This window comes from Lissotriton vulgaris, chromosome 2_1, assembly GCF_964263255.1.
Source record: "Lissotriton vulgaris chromosome 2_1, aLisVul1.2, whole genome shotgun sequence".
NCBI classification, from domain to species: Eukaryota; Metazoa; Chordata; class Amphibia; order Caudata; family Salamandridae; genus Lissotriton; species Lissotriton vulgaris.
The window spans coordinates 221,911,434-221,936,508 of NC_141687.1; the positions used below are offsets into that span (position 1 = coordinate 221,911,434).

General features: G+C 52.9%; 1 protein-coding gene across 1 annotated transcript in view; it reads left to right on the plus strand.

Annotated features, from left to right (window-relative positions):
• The window catches only part of PRKRIP1 (PRKR interacting protein 1), a 172,628-nt gene extending 148,036 nt beyond the window's left edge, over positions 1-24,592 (plus strand). The window contains exons 7-8 of the mRNA XM_086954789.1: positions 13,232-13,541; positions 24,284-24,592. Coding sequence (XP_086810915.1) covers positions 13,232-13,338 — 107 coding nt within the window. The 3' untranslated portion in view covers positions 13,339-13,541; positions 24,284-24,592. The remainder of the gene's footprint in view (positions 1-13,231; positions 13,542-24,283) is intronic.
• Positions 24,593-25,075: the final 483 nt, after the last annotated feature.

Genomic DNA, 25,075 nt, shown 5'->3' on the forward strand with positions numbered 1-25,075 from the left:
ATCCACCGCCGCATCCACCACCACCACATACACCACCACCACATACACCACCACATACACCACCACTTTCATCACACCCACCACCACCACATCCACCACACCCAGCACCACTACATCCACCACCCCATCCACCACCACCACCCCATCCACCAACACCCCATCCACCACCACCACTGCATCCACCACCACCACTGCATCCACCACCACCACTGCATCCACCACCACCACCGCATCCACCACCACCACCACATCCACTGCATCCACCGTCACCACATCCACCACCACATCCACCATCACCTCCACCATGACATCCACCGCCACATCCACCACCACATCCACCACATCCACCACATCCACCACCACCACCACCACCACATCCACCACCACATCCACCACCACATCCACCACCACCACATCCACATCCACCACCACATCCACATCCACCACCGCATCCACCACCACCACACACATCACCACATCCACCACCACATCCACCACCACCCCATCCACCACCACTGCATCCACCATCACCACTGCATCCACCACCACCACATCCACCACCACCTGCACATCTACCATGACATCCACCGCCACATCCACATCCACCACCACCGCATCCACCACCACCACATCCACCACCACCACATCCACCGCATCCACCACCACCACATCCACCACCACCACATCCACCACCACATCCACCACCACATCCACCACCACATCCAACACTTCCACCACCACCACCACATCCACCACCACATCCACCACCACCGCATCCACCACATCCACCATCACATCCACCACCACCGCATCCACCACCACCACCACCGCATCCACCACCACCACGCATCCACCAACATCACATCCACTGCATCCACCACCACCCCCACCACCACCCCGACCACCACAACCACCATCACCTCCACATCCACCACCACATCCACCACATCCACGTCCACCGCATCCACCACCACATCCACAGCCACCACCACATCCACCACCACATCCTCCACCACCACATCCACCACCACCACATCCACCACCACATCCACCACCACCACATCCACCACCACATCTAACATGTCCACAACCACTTCCACCACCACCACATCCACCACCGCATCCACCACCACCACATCCACCACCACATCCACCACCGCCACCACATCCACCACCGCATCCACCACCACCACACACACCACCACATCCACCACCACATCCACCACCACATCCACCACCACATCCACCACCAAATCCACCAACACTTTAACCACACCCACCACCACCACATCCACCACACCCACCACCACTACATCCACCACCCCATCCACCACCACCCCATCCACCACCACTGCATCCACCATCACCACCGCATCCACCACCACCACCACATCCACCACCACCTGCACATCTACCATGACATCCACCGCCACATCCACATCCACCACATCCACATCCACCACATCCACCACCACCGCATCCACCACCACCGCATCCACCACCACCACATCGACCACCACCACATCCACCGCATCCACCACCACATCCACCATCACCACCACCACCACATCCACCATCACCACCACCTCCACATCCACCATGACATCCACCTCCACATCCACCACCACATCCACATACACCACATCCACATACACCGCATCCACCACCACCACCGCATCCACATCCACCGCATCCACCACCACCACATCCACCACCACATCCACCACCACATCCACCACCACATCCACCACCACACCCACCACCACATCCACCACCACATCCAACACATCCACCAACACATCCACCACCACATCCATCACCACCGCATCCACCACCACCGCATCCACCACCACCACCACCGCATCCACCACCACATCCACCACCACATCCACCACCACATCCACCACCACATCCACCATCACATCCAACACATCCACCACCACTTCCACCACCACCACATCCACCACCGCATCCACCACCACCACATCCACCACCACCACATACACCACCACCACATACACCACCACATACACCACCACTTTCATCACACCCACCACCACCACATCCACCACACCCACCACACCCAGCACCACTACATCCACCACCCCATCCACCACCACCACCCCATCCACCAACACCCCATCCACCACCACCACTGCATCCACCACCACCACTGCATCCACCACCACCACTGCATCCACCACCACCACCGCATCCACCACCACCACCACATCCACTGCATCCACCGTCACCACATCCACCACCACATCCACCATCACCTCCACATCCACCATGACATCCACCGCCACATCCACCACCACATCCACCACATCCACCACATCCACCACCACCACCACATCCACCACCACATCCACCACCACATCCACCACCACCACATCCACATCCACCACCACATCCACATCCACCACCGCATCCACCACCACCACATCCACCACCACATCCACCACCACATCCACCACCACCCCATCCACCACCACTGCATCCACCATCACCACCGCATCCACCACCACCACATCCACCACCACATCCACCATCACCTGCACATCTACCATGACATCCACCGCCACATCCACATCCACCACCACCGCATCCACCACCACCGCATCCACCACCACCGCATCCACCACCACCGCATCCACCACCACCACATCCACCACCACCACATCCACCACCACATCCACCATCACCACCACCTCCACATCCACCATGACATCCACCTCCACATCCACCACCACATCCACATACACCACATCCACATACACCGCTTCCACCACCACCACCACATCCACCACCACATCGACACCCACCACCACATCCACCACATCCACCACCACATCCACCACCACCGCATCCACCACATCCACCATCACATCCACCACCACCGCATCCACCACCACCGCATCCACCACCACCACGCATCCACCAACATCACATCCACTGCATCCACCACCACCACCCCCACCACCACATCCACCATCACCTCCACATCCACCACCACATCCACCACATCCACATCCACCACATCCACATCCACCACATCCACCACCACATCCACCACCACATCCTCCACCACCACATCCACCACCACCACATTCACCACCACATCTAACATGTCCACAACCACTTCCACCACCACCACATCCACCACCGCATCCACCACCACCACATCCACCACCACATCCACCACCACCACATCCACCACCACATCCACCACCACATCCACCACCGCATCCACCACCACCACACACACCACCACATCCACCACCACATCCACCACCAAATCCACCACCACCCCATCCACCACCACTGCATCCACCACCACCACGCATCCACCAACATCACATCCACTGCATCCACCACCACCCCCACCACCACAACCACCATCACCACCACATCCACCACCACATCCACCACCGCATCCACCACACACACCACCACATCCACCACCACATCCACCACCAAATCCACCACCACCCCATCCACCACCACTGCATCCACCACCACCACGCATCCACCAACATCACATCCACTGCATCCACCACCACCACCCCCACCACCACATCCACCATCACCTCCACATCCACCACCACATCCACCACATCCACATCCACTGCATCCACCACCACATCCACCACCACATCCTCCACCACCACATCCACCACCACATCCACCACCACCACATCCACCACCACATCTAACATGTCCACAACCACTTCCACCACCACCACATCCACCACCGCATCCACCACCACCACATCCACCACCACATCCACCACCACATCCACCACCACATCCAACACATTCACCACCACTTCCACCACCACCACATCCACCACCACATCCACCACCGCATCCACCAACACCACATCCACCACCACCACCACATCCACCGCCGCATCCACCACCACCACATACACCACCACCACATACACCACCACTTTCACCACACCCACCACCACCACATCCACCACACCCAGCACCACTACATCCACCACCCCATCCACCACCACCACCCCATCCACCAACACCCCATCCACCAACACCCCATCCACCAACACCCCATCCACCACCACCACTGCATCCACCACCACCACTGCATCCACCACCACCACCGCATCCACCACCACCACCACATCCACTGCATCCACCGTCACCACATCCACCACCACATCCACCACCACATCCACCATCACATCCACCATCACCTCCACATCCACCATGACATCCACCGCCACATCCACCACCACATCCACCACATCCACCACATCCACCACCACCACCACATCCACCACCACATCCACCACCACCACATCCACCACCGCATCCACCACCACCACACACACCACCACATCCACCACCACATCCACCACCACCCCATCCACCACCACTGCATCCACCATCACCACCGCATCCACCACCACCACATCCACCACCACCACATCCACCACCACATCCACCATCACCTGCACATCTACCATGACATCCACCGCCACATCCACACCCACCACATCCACATCCACATCCACCACATCCACCACCACCGCATCCACCACCACCGCATCCACCACCACCGCATCCACCACCACCGCATCCACCACCACCACATCCACCACCACCACATCCACCGCCTCCACCACCACATCCACCATCACCACCACCTCCACATCCACCATGACATCCACCTCCACATCCACCACCACATCCACATACACCACATCCACATACACCGCATCCACCACCACCACCGCATCCACATCCACCGCATCCACATCCACCGCATCCACCACCACATCCACCACCACATCTACCACCACATCCACCACCACATCCAACACATCCACCACCACATCCAACACATCCACCACCACTTCCACCACCACTGCATCCACCACCACCACCACCGCATCCACCACCGCATCCACCACCACATCCACACCCACCACCACATCCACACCCACCACCACATCCACCACCACAACCACCCCCACATCCAACACATCCACCACCACTTCCACCACCACCACATCCACCACCACCACCGCAGTCACCAACACCACATCCACCACCACCACCACATCCACCGCCGCATCCACCACCACCACATACACCACCACCACATACACCACCACATACACCACCACATCCACCACCACTTTCACCACACCCACCACCACCACATCCACCACACCCAGCCACACTACATCCACCACCCCATCCACCACCACCACCCCATCCACCACCACCAACACCCCATCCACCACTGCATCCACCACCACCACCGCATCCACCACCACCACCACATCCACTGCATCCACCGTCACCACATCCACCACCACATCCACCATCACCTCCACATCCACCATGACATCCACCGCCGCATCCACCACCACATCCACCACATCCACCACCACCACCACCACATCCACCACCACTTTCAACACATCCACCACCACCACATTCACCACCACATCTAACACGTCCACCACCACTTCCACCACCACTACATCCACCACCGCATCCACCACCACCGCATCACCACCACCACATCCACCAACACTTTAACCACACCCACCACCTCCACATCCACCACACCCACCACCACTACATCCACCACCACCACCACCCCATCATCCACCACCACTGAATACACCACCACATCCACCGCATCCACCACCACATCCACCATCACCACCACATCCTCCACCACATCCACCACCACATCCAGCATCACCTCCACATCCGCCATGACATCCACCGCCACATCCACCGCATCCACATCCACCGCATCCACCACCACCGCATCCACCACCACCGCATCCACCACCACCACCACATCTACCACCACTTTCACCACATCCACCACCACATCCAACACATCCACCACCACCACATCCACCACCACATCCACCACCGTATTCACCACCACCACATCCACCACCACATCCAACACATCCACCACCACTTCCACCACCGCATCCACCACCACCGCATCCACCACCACCGCATCCACCAACACCGCATCCACCAACACCACATCCACCAACACCACATCCACCAACACCACATCCACCACCACCGCATCCACCACCACATCCACCACCACCATATCCCCCAGATCCACCACCACCACATCTATGTGTGTGTGTGTGTGTGTGTGTGTTTAGGTGCAAAAGCAATGTTCTTGGATTTTCAGCACAATAAAATACACTGAACATAATCTTCACAAAAGTTATTTACAAACGTTTAAGGTATTGCCATTATAAATTACAATAACATTTATTTAAGTATTAATTATTTACAAAATTAAAAGCCATTGTAATTTGTAATATCAATACATCTAAGTCACGTAAATACAACACACATTGCATTACAAATGCTATAGGTGTCACATTTGCGAAAGTTAAAACTATTGACATTGTAACTGACAAAGCTATTAATTTTGCTATTTTCAAAACCAACACATAAATAAAAAAAGTGTCATTTACAATACCAATAGCTCAAACTTTCCTAATACGAGACCTATTGCATTTCCAATGCTTGTTACTATTGCTATCCTATCCGCCAGTGATGGCAGCAAGTGAATCCAGCGTTGGATTTTGTCTTCCAGCTTGGATTTCACTACCCCGTAGTTAGCACGTATGACTTCCTCTGAATCTCTATGGTACATGACCCCTAGATACCGAATGGGATCCTTTTGCCATTCCAGCGGGTAGTCGATGTCAAAGGGAGTGGTAGTATCCGTTAGGGGTATTATAGAAGATTTGGACCAGTTCTGAATGGCCCCCGAACCTAATGTATTCTCTGAGCAGATTATTCAGATGAATGTCGGGATCGCGCACATATAGCAGCATATCATCTGCGTACAGAGATGTGTGCAGTGGTCTGGCCACAAATTGCAAAGCTGATGATTTGTAGTTTTGCCTCAATATGCAGGCCAGGGGCTCCAGCGCCAACGCGAAAAGTAAGTGAGAAAGGGGGCACCCTTGTCTGGTGCCACGTTCCACGTTAAAGGGTGCAGAGACTTAACCATTAATCCGGACTCTGTCGCATGGTTGAGTGTACAACAGAGAGACCCAGTGGACAAAACGTTTGGGAAAACCCATCCTGTGTAAAATAGCAGTCATATAACTCCATTCAATGGAGTCAAATGCCTTGGCGGCGTCAAGCGTGACCGCCACGGCTTTGACAGAGGGCTGGAGGTAGTGAGACAGAGCAAAATAGGGATCTTGTGTTGTGGGAAGTTGATCTTGTGGGGATAAATCCAGTCTGATCTGGAAGAACCAGATGTGTCATAAGAGGGGATAGGCGTACTGCAAGTAGTTTCGCGAGTATTTTTGAGTCCACATTAATGAGCGATAAGGGCCTGTAGGAGTCGCACTCCTCGGGGTCTTTGGACGGTTTTAAGAGGGCAATAACTAGTGCCTGACGGAGAGTAGGTGGAAGTATGGATTTCTCGAAGGAGGTGCCAAACATGTCTACCAAGTAAGGCGCAAGAATGTCGGCAAAGTGTTTGTAGAATTCATTAGTGTACCCATCGGGGCCCGGCGCCTTGCTATTAGGTAGTGACTTAATCACTGCAGTCACCTCCTCCACTGTGATGGGCATTGCTAAATGTGAATCCCTCTGTTCATCCGACAGCCATCCAATCGCTATATCCTGCAGGTAACTAAAAATCTCATCCTCTGGTGTTGTGGGTTGTGATTTGTAGAGTGTGCTGAAGGAGTCCACAAAGTTATGTAGGATGTCTGCAGATTGCGTCTGTACCTGGCCATCCTTTGATTTAAATCGCAGTATGGCCGAGTTCCCCCTCCCCTCGCATATCTTCCTCGCTAGTGTCCCCCCCGGTCTGCCTCCCTCCCCAAAGTTTCTAGCGATGTGTTTGCGATCTTAATACTTGATTTCCGCAGCCATAAAATCGTTATGTTCAGTATGCAGGTCGCGCAGTTCTGCCAGTAGTGAAATGTCTTGTCTGTTTTCAAAAGCCAATTCTATATCTCTTATGCGAGTCTCGCAGCGCTGGATCTGGCGTCTGATGTCTTTCAAAACCCCTATGGTGGTGCTAATGCATACACCCCTCGTCGTGGCCTTGAAGGCTTCCCACAATAGGCCCGGATCATCAATAACCGATGAGTTGATTTGGAAATATTCCTTGAACGCCTTTGTTAATGTATCTGTGTAAATAGTATCGGATAGGGCTTGAGAATTGAACCTCCACTGAAATGGAGGCGGTGTGTATCGTGGTATACTGAGCTGTAACAGGACGGGGTTGTGGTCTGACAATGTGCGTGGCAACACCTGCACCCCCTTTACCCACAGGGCGATATCGTTCGTGCCTAACCAGTAGTCCAGGCGAGACCAGCTGCCATGAGATGCTGAGATGTGGGTGGCCCCTGGCTCGTTAGCATATCTATTTCTCCAAATATCTGTTAACGACAAATCTTTCAACATATGTCCTACCATTGTCCCTGCTTGCTTATGCTGTTCAGATGAATTGGAGGAGCGATCCAGCCCGTCCACCAATGTTACGTTCCAATCTCCTCCACATATTATATGCGTGTTTGTGAGTGGTTGTAGGTGGCCCCATACCTCCCTGAAAAACTCCGGTGTGTCTGTATTTGGACCATAGATTTTAAGGAGTGTTATGTGTTGGCCGCGCAGAGTACCTGAAACTATCACGTATCTGCCATTGGGATTCTGTACAATTTGATGCGATTTGAAATTTACTCCTTTCCGAATTAATATGAGTACTCCCCGGGAATAAGAGGAATAGGAAGCCCTATAGGTCGATTCCGCCCACCGTGTTCCCAGATGTGGGTGTGTGTTGGGTGCGAGATGGGATTCCTGCAGTAGTGCAATATCTATACCCCATCTGGTGAGACACGCAAAAATCTGTCTGATTTTCTGTGGTTGGGCGAAGCCCCTAATGTTCCAAGTGAGGAAGTTCAAGTGCGTTCTACCCGTATGTCCAGAACCCTGAGTCATCTAATAGGCCGTAGTGAACCATCCATATGCAAATCACAACCAGAGGTGAATTCTGAACCCATTGCATCATGAGTACATACACTAGCGACAGCGGTCCTCTGCCAGGGAGAACACAGTATCTCATCCAATTTCAATGTTCGCGGTCTTTCTAAACAATCAAAACCCCCATATCCCCCATCCCACCCACTCCAGCAACCCCAACATGCCGAAGCCTTAGCCCCTTTGAAGACAAATCCCACAAACCTGAACCAAACAACCCAGTACCCATACTGTGGAACTTGTGTTGGGTGTTACCCTTGTGGAGGTCCGCATAGAGCACAACTCTGCACCCGATGCATCGGGCGTGGGCGATACTTCAAAAGCTGACATAAATGCAATTTACGTGTCTGTGTACCCGCCCCCCCCCCCCACCCGCCAGTGGCCGCAGTTACATAGCGCGAAGTTCAGTTCACCAACGGTCATCCAGACCTTCCCCCACATCGTAGTTCGTTCCAACAGACAATTCAGACTGCTCTGCAGCGTCCACAATATACAGCCCATCAACCCCATAGAACTAAGCGCATCTTAAATACACATCAAAATACATTCATGGGTGTACATGTGTGGTAATATTGTTCGTGCGATAAAGCAGCATAGTTCTGGAACCCTCCACAGTTAAGCACCTGTGCTGGCCAGTGGGGTGAGCCCGTGTGCTGAATGAGGAAGGGCCACTCAGGACCCTGTGTAACTGTACTGTTCAATGAGGAGACCCCCGATGTTTGACAGAGTAGCATGTTCTGTATCAGTGTTGTCGGTCTGTATCATCCGGACAATGCGTTTTAGATCGCAGAATATGGCCGCCCACTAGGCACCCCCAGTTTATATATCCGCAATTGTATGAAGAGTCAATGGGAGTGATCCGGGCTGCCGCCCTGGGCATACAATGCTCGGCCATGATAATTAGTTTGCACACCCACAGCCATTCCTCAGACAAAGTCTACTGCTAGAGGTGATCCACAGGATCGTGCTCAGTCATTTCACAACCAGAGAGAGTCTTACCGTCAAGTGTTGGTGGGTCTTACCAGCGTCTTTAATCCGAGTCTTGATGCTGACCCTCCTGTACATTGGATCTACCGTCCCGTAGCACCTTTTTGACAAAGTCCTGGGCCGCTTTGGGTGAGGGCAGCACAATCGCCTTTTCCTTCCACGTAACTCGGAGTCTGGCAGGATACAGCATGGAATAGCTGATGTTTAGATCTCTTAATTTCGCCTTGACGGCCGTGTATTCTTTTCTGGCCTGCTGGACCCCAACAGTATGATCTGGATAAAACTCCAGGGAGTTACCCTGGTAAGTGATTTTTCCTTTTTCGCGCGCCAGTCTGAGGATGGTGTCCCTGTCCCGATAATTGAGTATTCTCGCCACTATCGGTCTCGGCGTCGCTCCAGGTGGCGGTCTAGGCGCTAGTGATCTGTGGGCCCGTTCTACAATAAATACTGGCGACAACGCTTCTGCACCAAAGAGATCTTTGCATAGCTTTTCAACGTATAGTTACATACGTCCGGTGTTGGTCGTCTCCGGTAAACCTGTAATGCGCACATTATTACGCCTCGAGCGCGCTTCCAAGTCCTCCTCCTTCGCGTTAATCACCTCCAGGATGCGTTCCATGCCAGTGCACTTGGCGGTTGAAGTGCGCGCTTCGTCCTCCACGGCTGATATGCGCGTTTCGGCCTCGTCCAGGCGCTCACCGTGTTTCTCTTGTCTCGCAGCCATACCATCCATTCTACATGTTAGATTATCCAGTTTGCCGTTAATGTCTTGTAAATTCGCCTGGATGGCTAGCAATATTTTCTCCATGTTGCTATTCGGCTTCGGTTCGGCTGCGCCACTGGCGTCCGCCACTTCCTCTGAGGTTTTGTTGTTTTTTGTTGTTGTCGAACGAGAGCTTCGGTTGTTGTCTATCTGGCTTCCCCATTGCCACAACCCGAGGCGTAGTTGTTCTGGAAGCGGGGCCCGTTGCCCTCGTGACTCTTGCAGCTGCCACCGTGGCGTTCCCGGGGGTGGAGGACCCCGATGATGGCTGCACGCACGTGCAGATGTCCGATGCCTCGAGCCGTTCGGTCCAGGCTTATCCTCACCCCACGATGTTCCAGCGTGTTGTCTGGAGGATTTTGGTATTACTCCAGGCGTCCCACCAGTAAGGCCGAGCCGATAGTCCACCCTGTGGAGCAACTGGGGGTTGGGAGGGGGTAGCCGCTGCAGGTGGTCAGATTTACGCTATAATCACAGTGGAGATGGACCCCATTCCTCCTCACCTTCCACACTGGGACGAGAGTTGATAAACATAAGCGCGGGTGCAGCCCGGGAGTTTTCGCCGCTCCCCTCCGTTCCACTATGCCTCCCGTGTGTTGGTGCACTGCCGCGCAGGACTTCGTGGCAGTGGGCAGCCGTTGCAGAGTGTTGGCGACTTAGTTTTCCTCAGTGTAGCATGTGGGGCAGGCAGGGCGCCGCGGCTAGGCCGAATGCGCTGCTAGTCTCGCTAGCGTGCTGGCAACTATGCTGGCTCCATGGGTGCCGCCATTTTGCCGAGTGTGCGGTCGGGGGCAGCGTGTTGAGTACGCGGCAGCCTCTGTGCTCCGATGCGCCCAAGAATACAGTCCACAGTCAGGAAGGATGTGTCTTACCCGCTCTCATTCTGTACTTCAGCCACACGGCACCCATAGATCAAACGGCCGCCGCGGTCTCAAGTCGGTCGGCGAGTCGGCAGTCCGCCATCTTGTCAGGCGCGCCGCGCCTCCCCTCGATCGCCGCTGATTATCTCCTCTTCTGCGGGGGGTATGTGGTCAATTCCACGCCTGCAGATGCACTGTACCCTCCCACGCCTGGGGAGCCGATCGATAGGCGAGATGGTGGGGTCTGTAGCAGGGACAGATCACATTGTTGGTGATCGCCCGGTGGAGCTGTGAATCACACAGCCATTCCGCTGTGCGCCCCCTAGCGCCTCCTCCATTATCTGGACCAACTTGCCTGAGGAGTTCCACGAAGATATCAGGAACTTCTACTTGTCCACATCATTATTTTTCGAAAGCTCCACCTTTGATTAGTTCATAAATTGGATACGAACATAGGAACCGCTGTTTATCAAAAGATACCGACAGACGTAAATATTAGCACAACTTTTTCATCCTGGTTGCATAAAAGAATGTTTTAGGCTGGCAGCCAGATTAGATATTAAAGATTCTGTTCTGAGATGAGTCTGAGCATAACAAATGAACACCCTTATTCTATTCAAAAAGACCTCCTATAGTAAATAATGATCTGTCAGTTGAACTGGTTGTGACACGGAATGTGCCAACCAGCTACACATAAAAAAATATCTGAGATATTAGGAAAGAGAATTAGTTGATTGTGTGTGCCTGGTCAATATACAGCATAACCACACAGAATGAATTCTAGTATCAACAGTGTTGGAGTTTATGAAAACCCTTCTGTGACACTGACCCGCTTAGCTATATCCACAAGTCGCAGCCACATTTTCAGTGTAAGACAACCCTACCCACACTGTTCTCTGACCTTCCTTTCTGCTCTCATAAAAACATGCTTTATGTACTTATTTCACTTCCCTTTATGTTCCCCACTAGCTGGACCCGTGCAACATATTTGGGTATATCTCTGGCCCTCGCACACCACGTCCAATTCTTCTGACAGATTGCACAACTCTCCAACCTCTTGTCTGTGTGTTCCGTCCATTAGCCTCTCGTGGACAAAGCAACCACAATGTGATGTCATAAAAGTAGCAATTGGGTGTATTACAAAACTAAATGGCTTTACCTAGTGAATCTAATCTAGCTATTTACGTTCTTCATTATGTCCCTTTACATAAACACAATGCTTATCACAACGCAAGCTTGTTTAATTTAAATGTATATTTGGTGACATTTAGAGATCCATTCTGCACGTGTCCAGAAAAAAATAATAGTAACTTCATGTAGGGTTAAGGTAAGGCATTGCTCTCCCTTATTATCAGCATTAAGTACAGTTTGGGAAATTGGGTAATAATCACTAAGTAAATCTATACACACCCTAATTGTGAATTCAAACACATCCCCACTGGGCTTTCGTCTACTGTTCTCGGCCTGCAAGCTAAACCCTCTCGGAAGCTGTAATTTCAGAGGAGGTTTCAAATATATATAAGAGCTATCTTTCTATGTATTTAGCGCTTCATAACATAAATATCCTGATTTTTTTCAGATTCTAGTGACTCCGAAGAAGACAAGCACAGTGAGGAAGAGAAACCTGGCTCTGAAGCAGAAAAGGAGGCAGCGGATGAACCCAGCTTTGTTATTGGGGGAAGGTGATGAACTGCTGGGGGCCCTCATTGGTCAGTTTTTCAAGACGATGAGGTGATCACGAAAGAGATCAGAATAACTAACATTTTGGATTAGAGTTGCATCGAACTTCCATCTTGCATAATGTTTGGGCAGGTGAATGGACCTACTTTTTAGGACTAGGAACCAACTGGTAGTGTTGGTCCTTTTAATTAGGGTGTGATTCGGCACAGGTGTAAGTTCAAGTTCAAAAGACCTTTATTCGAATTCCTTAAAATTCATAAAAGTACCAAACATAATTCATCAACAAACATAAAGTAATTAAACATACAGATAGTAATTAAAAATCAATATACATATAACATACCCTTTTATGAGGTGACAATACAATGTGTTTTAAAAACAATATGCTAATTTCCATAGTAATGTTAACAAAGCTGATTTATCATACTCATGGGTTTTCCATCGTTTTGCGTGCTCGTATAGCCAGTCTTAAAAAAGAACTGACGCGAAAAGTCAGTTCATCACTATCCAAGGCAATTAACATGTTATATGAGTCTTGAAGGGTCAGTGGTCTGGATTTTTTAAAATACGGAGTTAAAAACCATTTGATGTACACAGAATAAAATTTACAGAAAAATAAAAAGTGCAAATCATCCTGAGTGCTCACACCATCACAGGGACATGAGGTAGAATCAACGCTATGACAATGTCCTAGTGGAAATGACAACATAAATTTTACTGTTCCTGCCCTTAAACGAAACAACAATGATCTCTCCCAGCTAGTCATAGGCAGCGAGAGATAGGGCGGCAGAGTCGGTCCACACAAACCATTGCCTATATATTTCGTTACAGTTGATTTTTGTAATTCGCTTCTGAGTCTTTCATTGTTGTAAAGTGCATATAGTGCGTTCTTGACCTGAACTTTGTCCTGCAGTTCTATAGTTGTGGGATCATTAAACAAAGTTCCTCTGCCAACTTCATTCAAAGATTTTAAAACTTCAGACAACCATGGAATTCTCATTCCATGGTCGCTACTTAGACAGTCCTTTATAATATTCTGAGTAAGAGCAGCAGCTTCATTCTGCCAGATTCTGATCCAAAAGAGTGCCGGTCTTGCTCTAATAAAATCACTAATATATGGAGTATTTAGTTCACTATGACAGATAAAGGTTGATGAGGAGATTGGTACACCCAACACTTTCCTGCAGAAGCGGTTCTCCTCACTTTGGATGCATGGACTGTTTCTTGATCCCCATACCTCCGCTCCATACGTGGCAACAGGTGCGCACTGTAATTTAAAAATCTTTAAAATAGCCCTAGTGGCACCTATTTTCTTTGGGCGCGGGAGACTTAGAACAGAGTTGTTGGCTTTCGAGAACTTGCTCGTGGCGTGGGCCATATGCCCACTCCACGAGCCGTTCGCAGCGAAAACCAACCCTAAATATGGGAATTTAGTGACAGATATCAATTTATCTGTGCCTAACTGGATGGTATTAAGTTTCTTTTTGCCAGGGCCACAGGACATAATAAAAGATTTTTTAAAATTGACCTTTAAATCCAGATCCTCCATGAACTTAACAAAACTATGTACAAGCAGACGAAGGGCATTAGGAGTGCGGGCCATTAGCACCGCATCGTCTGCATATAAAAGTACTGGAAGTGGTTTCCCTGAAACAAATGGGACATCTGTGGTAACTTTTTTCAGACAGGAGGATAAGCCATTAATATAAATGATGAACAACAGGGGTGCTAGAACGCACCCCTGTCTCACCCCCCTTCCTATCTCAATGGCTCCTGATACCTCTCCGCCCATCCCGATACGTACCCGTGCTTTCAGGTCCGTATGGAGATAGGCTAGGAAATTTACCAGAGTGTCATCAAGACCATTAGTTGAGAGAATGGACCAAAGCTTTGATCTATTAACAAGATCAAAGGCGGACGAGAGGTCCATAAATGCAAGGTAAGTGGGGGAGGAGCGGGCAACACTATATTTGTCAATTATCAATTTTAAGTTTAGGCATTGCTCCACTGTTCCTACCCCACTACGGAACCCCATCTGACATGGGTCTAAAAAGTCATTGTCATTCGCCCAGTCCAGTATTCTGTGAAAAATTATACGACCCAATACTTTCAAAGTATTATCCAAAAGGGAGATAGGGCGATAGTTCGCTGGATCAGACCTATCTCCCTTTTTGTAAATAGGGACAATAATACTGGTGGCCCAAGTAGTTGGCATGGCTGTTTTTGGTAAACTGTTAAAAACATTAAGAAAAATGGGTGTCCACAAATCAACATCATGTTTAATGATGTCAATAGGGAGACCATCTGGTCCGGGAGCTTTATTTCCCAGACTCTCTTTTATGGCTATTCTAACTTCATGCTCTAAAATTGATAGACCACCTGATTGGTCAGAAATAGATGGAGAATACTCCTCTTTAGGGGCTGCATAGATGTTAGAAAAATGGGTCTCCCATGCAGCACTTGTAATGTTACAACTGATTTGGGTAAGTTTCTTTCCCATTTCCCGTGTTTTTCTAACAGACGACCAGAACGGGCCGCTGCCACCCAAGTTTGCGCTGATTACCAAAGAGTCCCATTGGTCGGAAAGTAAATTAGCCTTCCGTTCTGATATTGTAGCTTTGTACTGTTTCCTAGCTAACTGAACGGTTGTTTTACACCTGGGTTTCATGGAGAGAGCCTTTCTTAGTTCTCTATTTGCCAGGGAACATGCTGAATCGAACCATCTTGGCTCTTTACCTTCTATGGGTAGTGGAACAGACAAAAGGCTTTTGATGGCTGAACATAACGATTCAAAATCAGCAATTAATTGATCATAATTATTACTTAAAACTTTACAAGAGTCAATCAAATGTGGGAATAGCAATTGTACATTTGTTAAAATAGCCTCACAATTCACTCCCCTCCATTTTAACCGTAGGCCATCAATTGATGGGGTAATGTCCCTTGCACCATTTAATTTTTCGAAAATCGAACTTGGGGCAAGATCCAAAATTACAACCAGTGGATTGTGATCGCTAAAGGGTGTTTGTAAAACAGAAGTTTCCACTATGCAATCTATTAACAGTGGTGACATAAAAACGTAATCAATAGTGGAGCTACTGTTCCCACCAATATATGTGGGAGCGTGATGGGAGTCATAATTATGTCCTACACTCAAAGCGTCATCTAAGTCAAATTCGGTGAGTAGTTTGGATAGTTCAAAACCCCTACGCTCTGCTGGGTCAAAATAAACATGATTGACAGATCCAGCACTCCCTGCTAATTTTGCGTTAAAATCACCCCCTATTAATATACATGACTTTTTGTCTACTGCAAGGGAACATTCCAGGTTTCTTAAAACATTAGATAATGCCAAAAAATTCTTGTTTGGTACAGAATAAAAATCATTGTTATAAAAATTTATTAAATAGATTGTGGTCTTTGACTTCAATTTATACTCAAGAATCTGGATGTTGGGGTTTGCCGGACCATCGTATTGCAGGTTTCCCATTGTACCACCTGCAAGAATCTTGATCCCGATGAAAAGACCACCCACCGCTCGGCCAAAACATGGTTTTGGCGATGTTAAACTAAAGCAGTGATAGCCCTCAATATACAAATTACCAACAGCCCATGTTTCCTGAAACATAACAATATCCGCATCATTAATTATCTTAATCCATGCAGGATCCAATAATTTGGATTCTAATCCTGCAACATTCCAACTTAAGATTGTTAGCCCATGAGTATTGCAACGGTTACTTGGCCTAACCCTAATACAGCTACTCCCTGTTTTTTCAGAAATGATATTAACAACTGCAGGTTGATTGTCGTCAACAGGCATTAGGTCCAGGATTTCTTCGGTATCACCCATAGCCTGAGCATGTACAACCGGAACCTCTAGTATATCAACTGTAGTTAGGCTATCGGTATCTTTTGTTGGCATTATATTCAGTCAATCCTGTTCATCTAGGTTGGAAAAATAGTCAAAACGATTATAGGTAGGGATGTTAAATGTTGACCTCGCTTCGTATGATGGTTGGAATAGATGAAGATCAGAGGCAGGATAGGATCTATCTCTATAATAGTTAGCTTGCTGCATGTTTGGGAATTGAAAATGGTGCGGAGGGTAACTAGGGGATACTAACATTGGCATCTGGTTTGGCATTTGGTTCCGCCAATTATTGTTGCCATTCAAATGACCAAAATCCTGATTTTGTAAGAAGAGCGGCGATTTGAATCTTGCACCAAAATTCAAATCTTGAAAGGTGGTTATGGGATTGCTCTCCATGACTTGGTTCTGGGGTATCAAATGTCTATAGAAATACCCTAAGGGAAGGAGTGTAGTATTGAATTCCCGAGTTGAGGGTGATGGGGCGCTTGCTAGTGTTTTCTCTGCCCACTGTGGGTTTTTAAAATTAATTATAACACAGTCACCCTCAAACTTTTTCCTGAGTGGGCCTATCCAGCCCACCCGCTGAGTATTAATAATTTCTCTTGCACCTTCTATTGGGAAATTGCAATTTGCAATTAACCAATGTAGGGTTTTGTTTTTAAGAGATGTGGGAATTTCTTCTTGGTCCTTCCTTAGTTTGGATACATTAACTAGAACAAGGACGTAGGCCCCGCATTCAGGTGGTAAATTAATGCGGGAAGGAACATGTCTAGATGTTTTTTTGTGGTGGTTGGGCCTGGATGGAACCACCTCCAGAATTTGGGGGCTGGCCCATCATAGGGACATTTACATGTTTCGTGATATTATCCTTCCTTATTACGGGGGCTGCCTTGTTACATTTCGCTGTTGGTTGGCTGACACTTATCCCCTTCGGTGGAGCTAGGGCAGGTTTGGGTGGGTTAACTGTATTTGTAAATAATACCTGAGAGACATTCGAATCGGGACCCACTACTTGATTTTGAGTGTGTTGACTTGTGTCTTTTGCAACGGTTACTTTAGCTAAGCTCTTAGTTGGCCTGGTTAGTTCTGCTAGATGCTTTTCTATCCGGGTGAGCCTACTTTCGATAGGAGATAGATAAATACCAAGAAGTTCACCCAGTTTTGCCAATATATAGTCATTCATTAACTCAGTAGGGTCGATCAATCTACCATCTTTTACTGCTAACCCTTCCAGGTGTTCCGTTTCTTTTCCTTTCCCAGCCTCATTCTCATGGCGATTGTTAGCTGTGACCGCAGTCCTGCTTATATTTAAGTTGGGGTTGGGGTTGATGCTAATTTCTTCCCCTTGGTGTTTACTGACCCTAGGGGCTTTTGACGTGGGTGCGCTTTGGTTATGTTGTAATTTTTGAATAGCGCCCTCACGTCTGCCCCTTACTTCCCTAACATTCTCTGCTGATATAATTTCAGGTGAGGGAGTCATATGTAGGTCAGGGGTCTTCTCCAAATCTAGGCTAGTGTCTGTATCGGAATCAATCAAGGGAATAGAGGCAGATAGATTTACTTCATTGGGTATGGTATAAACATCAACACACGTGTTCAGTAAGGATCTATTGTTATTAACAGCTAGAACCTGAATGGGAGTAGTAGCAGAAGCAATGAGTCCCAAGGAAGAGCGTCTTGCATGAGCAAGATCTTGTGAGACCCTACGTTCCAAAAGGGATATACCTTGATTTATGGCATCATTGGCCTTGATTATAAAGTTGTCAATAGGACCTGTTTTGCTAACTTTACTACTGCCCCCGGCAGCTGCAGTTCTGCTGCGACTTCCCCGTGGAGACATGCTTATTAACGGTAGGTAAGGGAAAGTAGTAACTGTAGTTGATGTCACCTCAGAAATCGAAGTGTAAGAACTACAGCAATCAATTTATTAGTTAGCAAATACCTGGTACCTAAAATAAAATATACGTGGTCCCACAGTCTGTGAAGCAACAGCAGCAATAGCTGATAGTAACAGTCAGATTTTCTCCCGATCCAATAGTCTTTAGAATGGTTGGCAAAAACACAGAGTCACTCGGAGAGGACTACCAAATACCTTATGTTGATGGCAACGTTAGGGGACTGGACCCGTCCCGTCCTCCTCCGGCCGCTGACGGCCTAAGACGGCCCGCCCTCTGCCCGGGCTCAGCCCGGCGCCGCCCGCGCGCGTCCCGCGGGGCGGGAGGCTCTCGGAGCTTTTGTGGCGCCTCCGGGCGCGGGGAGAAGTGTGTCACGCCCTCTCCGGGGCTGCTGGGACCGGTAGTCCGCTGGTCCGCTGGTGAGTTTGCCTGGAGCCGTTTCCCTCACGGCGGTGTCAGGCTGTCCAAATGCCCCCCAGGAGCTCTCGGCGCTCGGAGCTTTTGTGGCGCCTCCGGGCGCGGGGAGAAGTGTGTCACGCCCTCTCCGGGGCTGCTGGGACCGGTAGTCCGCTGGTCCGCTGGTGAGTTTGCCTGGAGCCGTTTCCCTCACGGCGGCGTCAGGCTGTCCAAATGCCCCCCAGGAGCTCTCGGCGCTCGGAGCTTTTGTGGCGCCTCCGGGCGCGGGGAGAAGTGTGTCACGCCCTCTCCGGGGCTGCTGGGACCGGTAGTCCGCTGGTCCGCTGGTGAGTTTGCCTGGAGCCGTTTCCCTCACGGCGGCGTCAGGCTGTCCAAATGCCCCCCAGGAGCTCTCGGCGCTCGGAGCTTTTGTGGCGCCTCCGGGCGCGGGGAGAAGTGTGTCACGCCCTCTCCGGGGCTGCTGGGACCGGTAGTCCGCTGGTCCGCTGGTGAGTTTGCCTGGAGCCGTTTCCCTCACGGCGGCGTCAGGCTGTCCAAATGCCCCCCAGGAGCTCTCGGCGCTCGGAGCTTTTGTGGCGCCTCCGGGCGCGGGGAGAAGTGTGTCACGCCCTCTCCGGGGCTGCTGGGACCGGTAGTCCGCTGGTCCGCTGGTGAGTTTGCCTGGAGCCGTTTCCCTCACGGCGGCGTCAGGCTGTCCAAATGCCCCCCAGGAGCTCTCGGCGCTCGGAGCTTTTGTGGCGCCTCCGGGCGCGGGGAGAAGTGTGTCACGCCCTCTCCGGGGCTGCTGGGACCGGTAGTCCGCTGGTCCGCTGGTGAGTTTGCCTGGAGCCGTTTCCCTCACGGCGGCGTCAGGCTGTCCAAATGCCCCCCAGGAGCTCTCGGCGCTCGGAGCTTTTGTGGCGCCTCCGGGCGCGGGGAGAAGTGTGTCACGCCCTCTCCGGGGCTGCTGGGACCGGTAGTCCGCTGGTCCGCTGGTGAGTTTGCCTGGAGCCGTTTCCCTCACGGCGGCGTCAGGCTGTCCAAATGCCCCCCAGGAGCTCTCGGCGCTCGGAGCTTTTGTGGCGCCTCCGGGCGCGGGGAGAAGTGTGTCACGCCCTCTCCGGGGCTGCTGGGACCGGTAGTCCGCTGGTCCGCTGGTGAGTTTGCCTGGAGCCGTTTCCCTCACGGCGGCGTCAGGCTGTCCAAATGCCCCCCAGGAGCTCTCGGCGCTCGGAGCTTTTGTGGCGCCTCCGGGCGCGGGGAGAAGTGTGTCACGCCCTCTCCGGGGCTGCTGGGACCGGTAGTCCGCTGGTCCGCTGGTGAGTTTGCCTGGAGCCGTTTCCCTCACGGCGGCGTCAGGCTGTCCAAATGCCCCCCAGGAGCTCTCGGCGCTCGGAGCTTTTGTGGCGCCTCCGGGCGCGGGGAGAAGTGTGTCACGCCCTCTCCGGGGCTGCTGGGACCGGTAGTCCGCTGGTCCGCTGGTGAGTTTGCCTGGAGCCGTTTCCCTCACGGCGGCGTCAGGCTGTCCAAATGCCCCCCAGGAGCTCTCGGCGCTCGGAGCTTTTGTGGCGCCTCCGGGCGCGGGGAGAAGTGTGTCACGCCCTCTCCGGGGCTGCTGGGACCGGTAGTCCGCTGGTCCGCTGGTGAGTTTGCCTGGAGCCGTTTCCCTCACGGCGGCGTCAGGCTGTCCAAATGCCCCCCAGGAGCTCTCGGCGCTCGGAGCTTTTGTGGCGCCTCCGGGCGCGGGGAGAAGTGTGTCACGCCCTCTCCGGGGCTGCTGGGACCGGTAGTCCGCTGGTCCGCTGGTGAGTTTGCCTGGAGCCGTTTCCCTCACGGCGGCGTCAGGCTGTCCAAATGCCCCCCAGGAGCTCTCGGCGCTCGGAGCTTTTGTGGCGCCTCCGGGCGCGGGGAGAAGTGTGTCACGCCCTCTCCGGGGCTGCTGGGACCGGTAGTCCGCTGGTCCGCTGGTGAGTTTGCCTGGAGCCGTTTCCCTCACGGCGGCGTCAGGCTGTCCAAATGCCCCCCAGGAGCTCTCGGCGCTCGGAGCTTTTGTGGCGCCTCCGGGCGCGGGGAGAAGTGTGTCACGCCCTCTCCGGGGCTGCTGGGACCGGTAGTCCGCTGGTCCGCTGGTGAGTTTGCCTGGAGCCGTTTCCCTCACGGCGGCGTCAGGCTGTCCAAATGCCCCCCAGGAGCTCTCGGCGCTCGGAGCTTTTGTGGCGCCTCCGGGCGCGGGGAGAAGTGTGTCACGCCCTCTCCGGGGCTGCTGGGACCGGTAGTCCGCTGGTCCGCTGGTGAGTTTGCCTGGAGCCGTTTCCCTCACGGCGGCGTCAGGCTGTCCAAATGCCCCCCAGGAGCTCTCGGCGCTCGGAGCTTTTGTGGCGCCTCCGGGCGCGGGGAGAAGTGTGTCACGCCCTCTCCGGGGCTGCTGGGACCGGTAGTCCGCTGGTCCGCTGGTGAGTTTGCCTGGAGCCGTTTCCCTCACGGCGGCGTCAGGCTGTCCAAATGCCCCCCAGGAGCTCTCGGCGCTCGGAGCTTTTGTGGCGCCTCCGGGCGCGGGGAGAAGTGTGTCACGCCCTCTCCGGGGCTGCTGGGACCGGTAGTCCGCTGGTCCGCTGGTGAGTTTGCCTGGAGCCGTTTCCCTCACGGCGGCGTCAGGCTGTCCAAATGCCCCCCAGGAGCTCTCGGCGCTCGGAGCTTTTGTGGCGCCTCCGGGCGCGGGGAGAAGTGTGTCACGCCCTCTCCGGGGCTGCTGGGACCGGTAGTCCGCTGGTCCGCTGGTGAGTTTGCCTGGAGCCGTTTCCCTCACGGCGGCGTCAGGCTGTCCAAATGCCCCCCAGGAGCTCTCGGCGCTCGGAGCTTTTGTGGCGCCTCCGGGCGCGGGGAGAAGTGTGTCACGCCCTCTCCGGGGCTGCTGGGACCGGTAGTCCGCTGGTCCGCTGGTGAGTTTGCCTGGAGCCGTTTCCCTCACGGCGGCGTCAGGCTGTCCAAATGCCCCCCAGGAGCTCTCGGCGCTCGGAGCTTTTGTGGCGCCTCCGGGCGCGGGGAGAAGTGTGTCACGCCCTCTCCGGGGCTGCTGGGACCGGTAGTCCGCTGGTCCGCTGGTGAGTTTGCCTGGAGCCGTTTCCCTCACGGCGGCGTCAGGCTGTCCAAATGCCCCCCAGGAGCTCTCGGCGCTCGGAGCTTTTGTGGCGCCTCCGGGCGCGGGGAGAAGTGTGTCACGCCCTCTCCGGGGCTGCTGGGACCGGTAGTCCGCTGGTCCGCTGGTGAGTTTGCCTGGAGCCGTTTCCCTCACGGCGGCGTCAGGCTGTCCAAATGCCCCCCAGGAGCTCTCGGCGCTCGGAGCTTTTGTGGCGCCTCCGGGCGCGGGGAGAAGTGTGTCACGCCCTCTCCGGGGCTGCTGGGACCGGTAGTCCGCTGGTCCGCTGGTGAGTTTGCCTGGAGCCGTTTCCCTCACGGCGGCGTCAGGCTGTCCAAATGCCCCCCAGGAGCTCTCGGCGCTCGGAGCTTTTGTGGCGCCTCCGGGCGCGGGGAGAAGTGTGTCACGCCCTCTCCGGGGCTGCTGGGACCGGTAGTCCGCTGGTCCGCTGGTGAGTTTGCCTGGAGCCGTTTCCCTCACGGCGGCGTCAGGCTGTCCAAATGCCCCCCAGGAGCTCTCGGCGCTCGGAGCTTTTGTGGCGCCTCCGGGCGCGGGGAGAAGTGTGTCACGCCCTCTCCGGGGCTGCTGGGACCGGTAGTCCGCTGGTCCGCTGGTGAGTTTGCCTGGAGCCGTTTCCCTCACGGCGGCGTCAGGCTGTCCAAATGCCCCCCAGGAGCTCTCGGCGCTCGGAGCTTTTGTGGCGCCTCCGGGCGCGGGGAGAAGTGTGTCACGCCCTCTCCGGGGCTGCTGGGACCGGTAGTCCGCTGGTCCGCTGGTGAGTTTGCCTGGAGCCGTTTCCCTCACGGCGGCGTCAGGCTGTCCAAATGCCCCCCAGGAGCTCTCGGCGCTCGGAGCTTTTGTGGCGCCTCCGGGCGCGGGGAGAAGTGTGTCACGCCCTCTCCGGGGCTGCTGGGACCGGTAGTCCGCTGGTCCGCTGGTGAGTTTGCCTGGAGCCGTTTCCCTCACGGCGGCGTCAGGCTGTCCAAATGCCCCCCAGGAGCTCTCGGCGCTCGGAGCTTTTGTGGCGCCTCCGGGCGCGGGGAGAAGTGTGTCACGCCCTCTCCGGGGCTGCTGGGACCGGTAGTCCGCTGGTCCGCTGGTGAGTTTGCCTGGAGCCGTTTCCCTCACGGCGGCGTCAGGCTGTCCAAATGCCCCCCAGGAGCTCTCGGCGCTCGGAGCTTTTGTGGCGCCTCCGGGCGCGGGGAGAAGTGTGTCACGCCCTCTCCGGGGCTGCTGGGACCGGTAGTCCGCTGGTCCGCTGGTGAGTTTGCCTGGAGCCGTTTCCCTCACGGCGGCGTCAGGCTGTCCAAATGCCCCCCAGGAGCTCTCGGCGCTCGGAGCTTTTGTGGCGCCTCCGGGCGCGGGGAGAAGTGTGTCACGCCCTCTCCGGGGCTGCTGGGACCGGTAGTCCGCTGGTCCGCTGGTGAGTTTGCCTGGAGCCGTTTCCCTCACGGCGGCGTCAGGCTGTCCAAATGCCCCCCAGGAGCTCTCGGCGCTCGGAGCTTTTGTGGCGCCTCCGGGCGCGGGGAGAAGTGTGTCACGCCCTCTCCGGGGCTGCTGGGACCGGTAGTCCGCTGGTCCGCTGGTGAGTTTGCCTGGAGCCGTTTCCCTCACGGCGGCGTCAGGCTGTCCAAATGCCCCCCTAGCTAGGCACAGGTGTACTAGCTAGGTCAATTCCCTGGACTTTGAAGGTGGTCCGCCATACGGCAGAATTCCTGGTCAGAAATCTTTTATTGTGTTAATAGATAGTTTTCCTTTTGTGTACAAAATGGCATTCGTGAAATCGGATCTAGTGTGTGCCGCCAATTTTCTATGGACTGAGTACTTACGAATCCACCAAACTTCAGTTATGACATGAAGCTGTGCAGCAACAGTATACTTTTTGCTTTCAAACATATTTCATAAAAAAAACAATTAAAATTGTTGTCGATTTAAAATTTAAAAAAATAAATTTTTAAATATGTTTTCGCTGTGCTTTGTTATAAGTGCTGTGTGCTCTTGTTGTGCTTCAGGTGATTTCAGCAGAGGCCACATAAACACAAATCGATTTGTGATGGCCATGTCCCCCCATATTATTAAGGACACTGTCTGCAGCCCTGCACTTTTGTGCGTATTCTGTGCATTGTTGTTTATATTTGTATTATTGGTAATTTCATAGATGGACCCCCCGCCCCTTCGTACAATGCAATGGTCTGCATAGGCCAATACAACATTTGTAAACTCTGTATTACTGCCGTCTTTAGTACCCCAGTATCTGTGAGTGAAGCCGTCCCTTACCTGGCAATGTAGTAAACGGTAACGTAGAAGAATTGCAAACTGCAGTGCCTGTGAGTGCAAGGGGCATGCTGCAGTGTACGATATTAAATATCTGTAGTGCCCCATAGAGTTCTGAAGTTGTGGGTTAGAAGTAATCTCTAGCACTTGGGATGGTAACTTTTATAA